At 41.5% G+C, this 13581-nt stretch overlaps 1 protein-coding gene across 4 annotated transcripts in view; it reads right to left on the reverse strand.

Moving 5' to 3' along the window:
* LOC126548235 (uncharacterized) overlaps positions 1 to 13581 on the reverse strand; it is a 64623-nt gene that overhangs the window by 46932 nt on the left and 4110 nt on the right. For all 4 annotated transcript variants that reach the window (XM_055063112.2, XM_050196382.3, XM_050196383.3 and 1 more), the window contains exons 3-6: positions 8852 to 8981; positions 7744 to 7879; positions 1610 to 2374; positions 177 to 225 (exon numbers count right to left, since the gene is read on the reverse strand). In XM_055063112.2, coding sequence (XP_054919087.2) covers positions 177 to 225; positions 1610 to 2374; positions 7744 to 7879; positions 8852 to 8981 — 1080 coding nt within the window. The remainder of the gene's footprint in view (positions 1 to 176; positions 226 to 1609; positions 2375 to 7743; positions 7880 to 8851; positions 8982 to 13581) is intronic.

Raw genomic sequence — 13581 nt, forward strand, 5'->3', positions numbered from 1 at the left:
CTTAAATCAACCTCCCATACAATTCCACAACAATGCCCACTACAATGCCACCACAAGAAAAGCCTTCGAACTTGTATTAAACAGCCTTTAAGCAGTGCAACACAGGACACAGCAAAAGAAACACAGGACAGGACCCTTAGAAATTTGTTCTAGCCATTAAAAAAACCTGATCTTACCATTGATGTGTCAGAAGTGATTCATGGCTTACAATCCAAATTATCAATGCTAGAATAAAGGGAGGGCAAATGATATTGCAATGACAAATATCAGTCTCTATCACATATATTCAATAACAGACCCTGAACATTCACATATTAGTGTTGTCATTTTGCTGAAATATCACAATAGCACCACGAATGGTAGTGCTGGCACTGACATCTTCTGATTATATGTTCAACCAAACTATGCAAATTTCTTATGTCATGCCTAAGTGTTCTTCTATCTGCTGTTGCAAAAGGTCTGCAGCAGTAATAGAAACTTTATTTCTCTATACCACCAAAAGTGTTGCACAACAGCAAGAAATTCCAGCACATTCTAGTTGAACACAAAGTCGCAAGATGCCACGACTAGTATTGTTGCTCATGGCTCTATCTTGGTATTCCACTAAAACTGCAGCTTTAATATGTGCACATCTAGGCTAAAACACTTCAATAAGCCAACTTCCAAAGTGGTGTTGCCTCAATGTTTCAATCATGCAACGATCAGTAGTACATCAGGTATGTGTGCACTACTGTTCATGATATTTGCTTTCTGTACTGCAGCATTTTGCAGCTGAAAAACAATCTGCAAGGTAGCGCACAGCCTGGAGGGAATACTGCTTACCAGCCAAGCAGCAAAAAATAAAGCCAAGATAGCTAGCTGCCTGTAAACAATGAAATACCAAGATGACAAAAGGCAGTCCAAGAACAAACTACACATTTGTGAACCACAAAAACAGGATTAAGTACAAAATATTTTGCAAAATGTTAGCACCTTGGCTGAGAGATGTTTTCCCCATGAGAACCTCCCATAAAGAAAAGGCCACGAGACAAAGTTGCGTATTTCAACTAACTAATGCACTACATTGCAAGTTTTGTTGTCATATGGACGTGTATGAAAATATACCAACTCCATTAATTAACTGATTACAGACTGGCAATTGAGCACATTTTAAACATTAACCAACACCCTACTTTATCAGTCTGTTGCTTAGCCAGGCACTAGGCAAGCGTGTCAGCTTGCTCTGCAGGTGGTGCATCTGTACGAGTCATTTACAGATATGCAGTGTTTCAACATTATAACATTACTAGATATGCATTTGCTTTTCTTGAAAAATTTGTATCTTGTTTCCAGCTTAAGTCAACATTATATCAACCTTTAAGAAATTCTTCCATAGATGCAGGTGAAAATATGATGCCACTGTTTCCCACCCCCACCCCCCAAAATGGCCCTTTACATAGAAAATAGGCCACAGGATCTGATTAAAAAAATTGTTGTGAGGCTCACAAATACAAACCACACATCAGATTAAGACTTAGGGAATGCACAAGGCCTTAATTCTCAAATGAGCTAAATTTAGAGTTTGGCCTCTGCCCCTAGGGAAGAAAGAAAGAAATGCATGAAAACCAACCTGAGGTAGGTGGAATAGTTCCTTGCTTGAGAATGCTTTCAATGGCACTAATTTGAGTCTCTTTATCACACACAGTTAAGTCCACTCCTTCATGATCCCACTTCTCGACAAAATCCTTCAAGCCAGCTAGAAGGGGGCTCTGTACTCCACAATGTTCCTTCACAGTTTCAAGTGAGTTGAGAAAACACTGCATCTTTCTGATCAAGTGCCACAGGTCTTCATGTACCCAAACCTTAAATGAAGCTTTCCTTTCACTTCCATCAATCAAACTAAAAGCACAAAAATCATGAGTCAGACACAGAGAATGCCTAATGCTCTGTTCTTGAGCCAATGTCTCTCCAAAGACTATGAGGGCCTTTTTAACTTCCCTAAAAAGCAAGAAATCAGCATGGCTCAGTAGCTGGCAAACATCTGGCCATTCAAGGCCGTTTAATATACGAAAGCCGCACAGCGAAGTTAAGTAGAAATCCTGCTCTGCCTTTTTTTCTGTGTTTCCAAAGTTTGTAAGCCAGAGATTAGGGTTCAAAAGACTGAACTCTGTTGGTTCAAACACACTTTGCAAAAAATCAAGGCTAACATTAACAAGTGACAAAGCCCAATCCACCATTTTCATATCAGACGAACTGCGATTCCCTGACAGTTGTACAAGGAACTGAACACTGTCTTCAAGAAGGCATTCTTCTGTTGGTGAAGCTTCATTTGATGAAGGCAATGCCTGTAGATTGGAAAGAGCAGAAAGTATTTCATCTTGGCTCACGCTAATTCCTGTAAAAACAAAACAATAATATGTTAACAATAAACTGACTAAAAACAGAATACAAAAAAAACACCACAGGCTCAGAAAATAAAATAAAAAACATTTTTGCTATAAGTACCAACATGCAATGAAGGGCCTTTAAAAAGCAAAAGCCACTCATTCGAAAAAGTTAAAGACAAACGTGGTGGCTCTGAAGCACTGGAAACTATGAGGCAAGAGTATAGCTGTTTTCAAACCCTGAACATGCTTTGAGGGTCTTTATGTTTCTTGTGCAGATGGCGCTACAGCATTAAAGTAACACTGCTTTGCAAACATTAGCTTGCTCCATTTCCGTATTTAACCATTGATGTACGCTCAATAGTCTGAATATATTAAACAAGACTGTTCAAAGTATATTGCCAATTTCAGGTTAAGTTTGATGCCAACTGAACTTATTTATATGGGTTAGTCATTCAAGTTTTCACAATTATGACCCAGACAGCTACACTGAAGATCGAACAAAGGATGACTAAGTGGCATTTTTAACTTGCACAATGTTTTTAACCCATGCCTTAAAGCTTAAATAAAAGAATCAACATTTGTATAATTGTCTGCTTGCTCGAATGCTACTTCATTACTGTCAAAACAACATCCTTCTTGAGACGAAGTTGTTCAGCTATCGTCTCACAATTGTGTTCAATAAGTTACCTAACAACTTTAACACAAATTCATTGATTACAAGATTCTTATTAATAAATTTATCATCACGTTTGCATATAACTCCAATTTCCTGCTGCCCCAAGTTCACTCTATGAAAAGTTGACACATTCAGAGCTATAAAATTGCGAAATGGTTTACCATATTTCCTCAAAACTTCATCATCCTTTCATGCACTAAAACTTCGGCTGAAGCATTATCACTGTGTGATATTTATATGTATTGTGTTAATCTTCTTTAGAGCACAGCTCTTAGGCGCCCATTCCTGCATTGAGTGTCGGTGTGCCACGTCCTCCCTCGGCGTAACCGAACAAATGAGCACAGCAAACGATGAAAGAGTGAACTCAGAGCGCAGCAGCGGATGAAAGACGGCACGAGCAAAGAGCACGAGCACGAGCAGCTGCCGCTGCTGCCGCAGGGGACAGAAATAAACGAACCAGAAAGCTCGTCCTCGCGCACAGCGTTTGCTGCAAGCATTATCCAGTAAATATAAGCTACAGTTGCGGGGAAGTGGCAACTGTGCGGCCAGCCTATATATAACACCGTGCGTCACAGCTCTGCCAGTTGGAGCGGTGATTGGTATGATGGCTCAATATATCACGAAATGAAAGCACATATAGAGCTGTGCTCAAATTTCACAATAGAGAGTATCGTAATCTTCGATGAATTTTTCATGTAATCATAGCATTGTATTTGACTTTGTTTGTTGCACTTTTGTTAGTACATATATCATGCGATGGCTTTGGCAGTACGCTACTAAGCACGAGGTTGCGGAATCAAGCTCCGGCTGCGAAAGCCACATTTCAATGGAGACGAAATGCAAAAATGCCTGTGTAACAAGAATTGAGTGCGCATTAAAGAACCCCAGGTGGTCCAAATAAATCTGGAGTCCCGTACTATAGCGTGCCTCATAATCAGATCGTAGTTTTGGCATGTAAAACTCCAGAATTTAAATATCATGCAATGGTGTTTCTTCTCATTCTTTTTTTCTTTAAGTTTTTGCTTCTAATGTTGTGAAAGTTTGCAGCTTTTTCAATATGTTTCCACATTCTTATTATTAACCGAGAGTCCCACTGCAGTCTCTGACTTTGGGACCCTCGTTTGTATATTACCTATAATCCACTTGCTCTATGTTGAATGAATAATAAACAGAAACTGAATTATCTTACAAAAAATATATATACCACAAAACTGAGACACAGGTACAGCAGGCAAGCCCCCAGCATCGTCATCTTCAGAATAAAGCTCAAGCTCTGCTTACTCATATTCAGGCAAATCGTTGTAAAGATCATGGGCTATGAGAAGACAGACAGTTGCACTAATGCACATTGATGTCTTAGCTCAGTACACAGTCACTTTCACAAAACACTTATAAATTTTATTCTGAAGACTACTGATGTGTTCCTGCACAGCAAAAATGTTTAGCTCTTATTACTCATTTATGTCTTTTGTAAAAATACACCTACCATGGCATGCATGTATTCCTACTAAATTTGTGCCTCGTTCACTAAAGGAGAGACAGTGCATGAGGTGTGCCCGTTAGATGTTCCCTGCAGATTCAGCATCTCCTCAGAGCGACAGGCCCAGCAACGTGCCCCGTTTAGGTGTTCTATGGTTATGAACATGTGTGCAGAGTGGACCCCAGAGGGGCTGGTGTTGCAACAAGTGCAGGGGCATAAAGTTGTGTCGATACATGTCCAAAAGTCCACAGACATGAAGAAACACAAGCAGAAGGTCCACGGTCTTTACTCAACTGAACTGGTGGCCTTCTTTTTACATCATAGGAACTACAGTTTCCTACAAAAATTTCTAAATGGAACTCTGGTGCTAGTGTCTATGGAATATGGTTGGTAATATCGATGAATGATTAATGGATTAATTGTTTAAATGTATCCCACAACACGATTAACCCTTTCACGGTCAATGAAGTAAATATACGGCGCCGCAAACAAGTCCAAAATGGTCGATGCCGTATATTTACGGCGCCGTCTGTACGTTTAAAAAACACGCCCATTTCCTAACTTTTTCTTTTCTGGCATGTGCCGCCACTACATGGGAATACAAGGAATTTTTTTCTCGCGCCACCCTCTCTCGGTTTTCGTTGCATGGTTTGTTTCATAGCTAGTTTGCTCCGGCGCGTCTATATACTACCACTCGCGCATCGGCACACGTGCGGGTGGGCGGCGGTTTGGGTTTTGTTCCGCGGGTGGTTTCGGCTTCTTGCGCTCGCAAAACTGACGGCTATCTCGTTACTAATCACTCAAAGGGCGGCTGCCTGTTTCTCGCTCGTTTAGTGCTCACAGGGGTGAGCATAGGAAGGATGCCGCCGTGCATGCGTTTCCTTTTCGTTTTTTGGGGGGGGAGTCTCGCGATATCTAATTGCCTCTGGTTGGCGACAAGATGAAGATTAGTGGAAGTTTGTCACACATTTTGCTTTTTTTGACGGGCACACAACCACATAGTTTTCTTGGGTGCGCTCACCTATGCAGTTCAATTAGGCTATGGACGCAAATATTAGTGTAAGAGCAGGAACATTTGAGACTTGCGAAATATTCTCGTGTGCACATAATTTAAGCCTTGAACTATAACGATGCATCAAATTTTCAATTCTTGTAAGTTTATTTCCTTTTTTTATTGTTGTTATTCATGAATAAAGAGTACATATATACGAACGCAAAATATTATTTTCTCGCTTTACGGTCACCCTAGAAAAATTACGGTAATTTTTTCTCGAAATAGGTCTCTCAGAAGAATTGGAATCTGCAATAAAAAAAATTGACCCTGGGCGGTCGCATATGGCAAAAAAAATCGACCCTGAATGGGTTAAACTTCATTGATGACTACCTTTCATTTAGTAGCCTTAATCAATTAGGCCTGTTCCGTTAATCATTTCCGAGAGTTTTACAGGAGTGGCGCAAAAATGTTGAGATCGTACTGGAATGGAGGCGCACGAGCAGTAACTGTGCGGCTTTCTTTTCTTTTTTTTTTCAGTGATGCCGAGCCAAGTGCTTCCTTTCTCTTCCCCCAAAAGCCGCCTGAAACCAGATACTTGAAATGCCCTTGTAATTCAAGGCACACTATAGCAACCCAGTCATTGATCGTCGTGCCCCTCCCAGTCCACTAAAGATGTGGCACAGCATGCATGCTGGTTTGGAGTATGTCTTTGACATAGCAGTGGAGTTCACGTCAATTTGAGAAAACCTATAGCATCCGAACATCTATTCTCGCATGCTGGTTGTGTGGCCATTTAAAAAAGGTGAAGGTATCGGTTTCACCCAAACATCCCAGTCAATTCTGTAGAAAAGAGCACGAGGTTTAAAATCCTGAACCCGTAATTTTCTTTTCCCCTGTGCATATTGCAATTTCTTGCAATTTCAGTTGGACTTCACCTTACACTTTTGCCATTTTTCTTATTTCTTGTTTAACTGTACTGTACAGGTATTCACTAGTGTCATGCATCTTATTAATTCTGCACTGCCATTTTATAACATATATTGTTTATCTTTTCAAAAGCCACTACAGCCAAGTATATTTAGTCTTTAACAAGATAAAGATTATTCTTTATCAAATGTTTATATACTTGCGCTTCAAACTTAGTTCTGCCTCTCTAACATTAAAATATGGCCCTACAATATATGATAACTATGTTTCAAGCTTTTTAAAAGTTCCTGGCGAAAATTTCTATTAACCAATAATTCTATGAAAAATCCCACAATTAATCGATTAAAGGCTAAAATGATGAATGATCAATCGTTCATCAAATACAAAAATTAATCGACCATCCCTAGTATGGAAGTGCAAGTATGGTGGTCAAGCCAGCATGGGAATAATGGGCATTAGGTACATGAATTTGCCTAAACTTCATTCTAGCTGCAAATGGATTTGCGTCTTTATAAATTGATCATTTTCAACAAAATATTGCGTTATAAATGCAATTATTTGCAATGATTACGCATGTGGGCAGTGACTAATTGCCTTAATATGTTTAGTAATCTATTTGTGCTTGGAAATTCAGAAAGATAAAGCATAATAGGCCACGTCACAAGAACATCTAAAGCCACAAGCACAAAGATCACACAAATACATGTGCTAACCACTGTTCTTATGGTAGCTGAACAATCATAATGTTGGTGTTACTTCGAGTAATTTTAGTAGGAAACTCAATATTAAGAATCAACCAAGTATCCTACAATGCATGAGAATCAACGTCTTTAAGAAAAAAAAGAAATTATGGGGTTTTACGTGCCAAAACCACTTTCTGATTATGAGGCATGCCGTAGTGGAGGACTCCGGAAATTTTGACCACCTGGGGTTCTTTAACGTGCACCTAAAGCTAAGTACATGGGTGTTTTCGCATTTCGCCCCCATCGAAATGCGGCCGCCGTGGCCGGGATTCGATCCCGCGACCTCGTGCTCAGCAGCCCAACACCATAGCCACTGAGCAACCACGGCGGGTGTCTTTAAGAAAGTCCACAGGCTACCATGATGGGCATAAGCATCACATATAGAGAAGAAAATATTGCTTTGTCGCTAAAGTTTCTGGATACTAAAAGTGAATCTTGTTAATATTCATTCACTACTTTAGGTGTATAAAACATGCACTTTAAAAATCTGAATGTTTATGACATTGGCTGAATAACCTTACCGATTTCTTAAACAAAGACGTAGAAACAATACATACCCTTTATAGGTGAAATACACAATGACCATGTTAATGCAGACACTATACAGCTCCAAATGTAAGGCAAGGTCTTAGAAATGTCATGCACTGCTTCAAGCACTCTAAGCCTAATTCTCGGAGAAAGTGCTTTCAGATTCTGCAACAAATGCAAATACAGTAGCAAAAAACATTTAAGAAAACAGCACAAATGTTGAGAAATGTGTGAAATATCCTAGGATACAGGGGCACAATCAGGTTCAATTTTGTCAGCATACAAGAAAATGGGGAATGGAGATGTTGACAAAGTTGATGAACAGCCAACAAATCGAAAGAGGACTGCTTAATTATTGACAGCCCAATGAAAAGCCCAGTATGCACCTGCTGGTTGAAACTAAACCAAAAGGAGCTCATGCACATGAGCTTAGACACACAGCATAGCAGATCCACACAGCAAAGCTCGAATTGGTTTAATTTAATATTCCATTACCCAAGCAATGTTCCTCGATTGGCACACATTTAAGCCCACAAAAACCAGGCACCAGTCCACATCAAGAAAAATTAGAATAAGGCGTTCATCTTTATTTCTGACCATATTGAGTACACCTATAGAAAAAAGAATTAAATGTTACTTGCGCAAGAAATTTATTAGTATAGTAATTAATTTGTAATTGGTTTGCTGAACTGACAACTGACGAGTCCCTCCGGCATATAAAAAATGTTATTGTGGACTTTGTCTAAAGTTGCCCGCACTTAAGAATTTTGAGGTATGAAACTCGGTGTAGCAAAAACAATATGGTGATCTTTGTGGGGTTAAATATGCTGTAGTGCCCATGTTGCTGCACTGGATGCCACCTCATGGCAAATTAAGGAGTGAAAGCAATTAAATTAGAATCGGCTGCCTAGCCTAACACAGCCCACTTAGGTCAGATTTCCTTGCAGCATGAGCTAGTTTGCCCAAAGCAACATATTCCATGATAAAAAACTTCAGTAACTATGCTAACCAGCCTTTCCAGAAGCATAAAAATATTGTCACAATCTGTTTTATCTAAAAACTGTCATCTCAACTTAAACCAAGCCCAGAAGTATGAAAGAGACTGAAGATGCATAAGAGTGCCCCTGTTCTAATTACCTGAATAAAGTACTCTCTCCAGCCACATGCTGATACAAGTTCCGCATAGAAGTGCCATCCAATACGTGGGAAGTCATCGAGCACAGACTCAAAATACTCCAGTTCAGCCTCTCTTACAATGTCATTGGCCCTAAAAACAACAGTGTTGAGTTTGTCACAGTGCAACATAATATATCTTTATGCAGTTTCTACATGCAAAAGATCCAACAGCTGCATTTTTGCAAAACTGTGCAAATATTAGGCTGAGCTAAAGCACACAGTGTAACAGTCATGGCAAAATATAGAGGGAGTACATACACCAATCTCAGAGTATACTGTTCCAGAACATGCAAAACCAAGCGAATACTAAACAATCTATGACTTGGTAGCTACATTACAGTTTGCAAGCACAATGCTGAATTGCACAGTAAGATATGCATTGAAGTTATTGAAACAAAGGTAAATCCCACATGCTTTCATATGTACACACATGCTCCAACAATAAAGTGTAGCAGGTTGGCATAGAATTTCAGTCCACTGACATGTTGTGCAAAGCCCATCTTACTGACAATAAACTGTGGAGGGTAACAAGCCTTATAATAGAGGTGACATATCCCCTTCGGGCGCCGTGTCCCCATGCGGGGACGTGAACTTCGCGCGCCCAGTCGCGTAACAGTGCAAAGAAAAACGTTGTCATGAATGCGCCAGAACACGCCCCCCGAGTCACTTTAATGGACAAGTGGCGCCATCCCACGCCAAGTGAACAAAATGCTGCCGGAGAAGCGCGGGAAAAATGGATGCGACTATCTTCTACGGAGCGAACCGTAAGTGCTTCTTGTTTTCTTTCATTTTTCACTGTTAAGAGTGTACGCTGAGTGACGCATTGACATTTATTTATTATAATAAGGTCCCATGAATGCGATATAACCGTTGTCATTCTTATCGTCAACATATTCAGCCTTGCACGTGCTTCCGAATATTGGCGTCCTCCCCCGGGGACATGGCGCCTCAAACCCGCCTTTGCCAACACGCTCCTTTTCTCAGTGCGCGGCGTCGCTCCCTCATTGACATGAAGACAACCTCTCATTTTTCCAGGGATTTCCAAGCATGGTTTAGAAAGAAAGAAGCTGGATGACGACACAGCTGAAAAAATATTTCAAAGAATTCAAAACGGCAATATTTCTGACGCAGATCTCTCTGATGACGAGTACACCGAGCAAGAGACACGGCATACGGTAATGGTGCATGTTTTGTGATCCCAATCCCAGGTTTAGAGATAATTTTGTGCTTCTTTTCAGACTTCTGCTACAGATAGCACTGTGCAGCGTGCAGGAGCATCACCTGGAGCACCTTGCACGCAAGACAAGCAAGTGCCAGATGCATCATCGAAGAAGATGAATGCGTTGAATTGGGTGGCCCAAGCTTTTCAGCCTAAGAACACCGATTGCACCTACAAGCCTCAAGGTGGATCAGTACCTGAAGAGCCCATGGCATACTTCACTCGGTATTTTTCACCCACGCTTTTTAGTGATCTAGCAACATTCACTAACATGTACGTGCTCCAGATAGATGGAAATGTGCTAGGAACTTCTGCCGAAGAAATCAAAGTTTTTTGTGGAATTCTCATGCTGATGGGAATTCTAAAATTCCCGAGAATTCGTATGTATTGGCAAGCCTCGACAAGAATTCCAGCAATAGCGGAATCTATGACAGCAAAGTGATTTTTTAGAATTAGAGCCACACTGCACATTACGGACTCAAACGCTCCTCGTGACCCAGCCAGCCAGGACAAGTTCTGGAAAGTGCGCCCTGTCATAGAAGCCGTCAGGTCTTGATGCTTGCAGCTGGAACCCTTGGAGCACAATAGTATAGATGAGCAAATGATTCCTTTCACAGGCCGTGTCCCTGCAAAACAGTTTGTGAAGGGAAAGCCAAATCCAGAAGGGGTGAAGGTGTTCCTCCGCTGCAGCGCCGATGGCTTAGCTCACGACCTTGAGCTGTACCAGGGTAAGGGAACAGGAGTCGGTGCGCAACATGCACATCTCGGACTTGGCGGGTCAGTCGTCATGCGTCTTGTCGAGGCAATGCCTAAAGAAAAGAACCGGAAGTGCTTCATGGACAACTATTTCACCTCAGTGCCACTCATCCTACAGCTGAAGGAAATGGGCATTCTTGCCAGCGGTACGATACGAGCCAACCGCCTGCTCAAGTGTTGCTTAAAAAGTGACAAAGAACTGAAGAAAGAAGGTCGGGGAAGCGTGGATGAGAAGGTTTCCACGAAAGGAGACATTGCTATTGTGAGATGGCAAGATAACGGAGTCGTAAACATGGCATCCACACAAATTGGAATTGGTAATGTTGGAAAAGTGAAACAATGGAGCGAGGCAACAAAGCAGCATATTGAAATTGACTGCCCAGAAGTGATATTAAAGTACAACTTGTACATGGGAGGGATCGATAAACTCGACTTCCTAATGTCGCTGTACCCCCTTACGGCAAGAACCAGAAAGTGGCCAGTGAGGGTCATGTCTCACTTTGTGTCTTTTGCGTGTGCAACAGCTGGATAGAACACTTGAGAGACGCAAGTGCCGAGAACCTTGCACAGAAAAGTACTTTGGACATGATGGCCTTCCAAACAGACATTGCTAACAGCCTAATCGCATGCAGCAGAGCTCCTCCAAAAAAGCGTGGTCGGCCAAGCAGTGAATACCCTGAGCCTGTTGCGAAGGCAAGACAGCATTTGCTACCGACCGTAACCATCAGGTATGATGGCTACGATGACTGGCCGGAGTATGTCAGCACACCGAACTCGCAACGCTGTCGCCGTGAGGGATGCAAAGTGAAGTGCCGGATTCGCTGTCGAAAATGCCACGTGTTTTTGTGCGTGTCGGCACACAACAATTGTTTTTACCTTTTTCACGCCAAGTAGGCTTTGCTTTAATTTACCAATCAAATCATAATCCATTAATCGCATTCTGTTCCAAATATCTTGCTAAGAACACTACCGCACGTTCTGTTATTGCTGTGCTTTATTTTTTCTGTATTGAGGCGCCCTGGTCCCCAAACGGGGACAGCGCAAAATACAATGAAAGAATAAAATTTTTGTTGTAGTTTCAAGACTCGTTATTTGAAGCGTGAAGAGCACGAAATGATGCTCATATATTTTCTTTAATGCAAAGATTTTATTCGCGCCTGAAGGGGATATATGTTATGCTGGAAAGGACATATCAGTCTCGATGTACACCTACCCTAGGAACCATAAAAGTAGAGAAGAAATTTTTCTTTTTAATGAAAATAAATGCACAATGAAACAAGGAAAACAAATACTTCCAGGAAATCATATAATTCGTCATTTGTATACACAAATGAACTAATACACATCATAGAGAAATTTCATCATGTATAACACCTGGTTACCACATTTAGAGCAGCTCTTGGGCATCCATTCCTGCGGCGAGCATTGGCATGCCTTGGCATCGCAGCTTGGCGTAATTGAGCAAACGAGCACAGCCAAAGACAAAACTGAATGCATAGTGCAGTGGGGGATGAAAAATGCAAGGAGGAAAGTGGAGAGGAGGGTGCAGAAGATCCATGAGGTGGAAAGTGGAGGAGGCTATGGCGAAAGCATGCGAAGAAAAGCTTAGTGTCGCAACAATGACTACGAGATGGTGCCAGAGTAGTGCGCATTGTCTGGGAGGGCTGATGGCAGCTGCTGCTGTGAATCACTCCGGCTCTCGCAATCTCCCTATCAGTGAGGCAACCATGCCGCACTTCACTCCATTTGCAACATGCTGCACGATACAGATTGTCTGTGGCAGCCAATATATCACGAAATGAAAACACGTATAGAGCTGCGCTCAAATTTCGCATTAGGGAGTACTGTAATTGTCGGTGAACTTTTTTTTCACATACATTAACACAAAACGTAGAGACATAGTCTGTGGAAAATCCAGAATGCTCGAAACTGACAAAGTCATACAGAAAACAATTCATACTCCTTAAAGGAGCATTGAAACGCGTTTCTTCAAACCTGAGAAATATGCTGGAATGAGTGCAACGACTTTCAATTATACTATATTCCCAAAGACATTTTTTTAAAGACCGTAACTTGAATGACGATACAATCAGCACAATATTTACTATCACATTCCCCCTGAACTAATCAGTTCCTCTCAGCTGGGGCAGTGCTGCTTTCTTTTTCTTCTCTTTGTAGTGCACTTATGGTAACCTTTCAAAGTTGGCATCCGACAAAGGTGCCTGAGAGCAACAAAGGAGAGGTGACAGGATGGGCAAGACATGTTAACAACTCCCGCTTCCACGTGTCCTACAACATCTGGAAGTGTGGGCATGTGTGCATGAGCTTTTGTTTGTGAGTAATTAATTGTCATGGATTAATCCATAGATGCCAAATGGCTGGCGTCCATGGGCCATCACAGTGGCTTTGACATCATCACTGACATTAATATATGAGGGAAAAGGAGTGACGCTGCAGGAGAGAGCAAGCAATCTATTGTGCAAGATCGCGGGCTCCCTGCTGCATGCCACATATTAGGCTGGCATGTTCACAGCAGCATTGTCTACAGACTGGGAACATTTTCTTACCATGTTCAAAGCCCCTTTAAAGTGGTTCTCCATGCCACTGAATCATATGGTGCAGCCAAATTTTTGCATAATCCTTCACATTCACTTCCACAGGACCTTAACTTTGAGTTCTTTGCAAAGATAACTTAAAACCCACATAAGCCTCCCCA

The sequence above is a fragment of the Dermacentor andersoni genome, chromosome 1 (genome assembly GCF_023375885.2).
Source record: "Dermacentor andersoni chromosome 1, qqDerAnde1_hic_scaffold, whole genome shotgun sequence".
NCBI lineage: Eukaryota > Metazoa > Arthropoda > Arachnida > Ixodida > Ixodidae > Dermacentor > Dermacentor andersoni.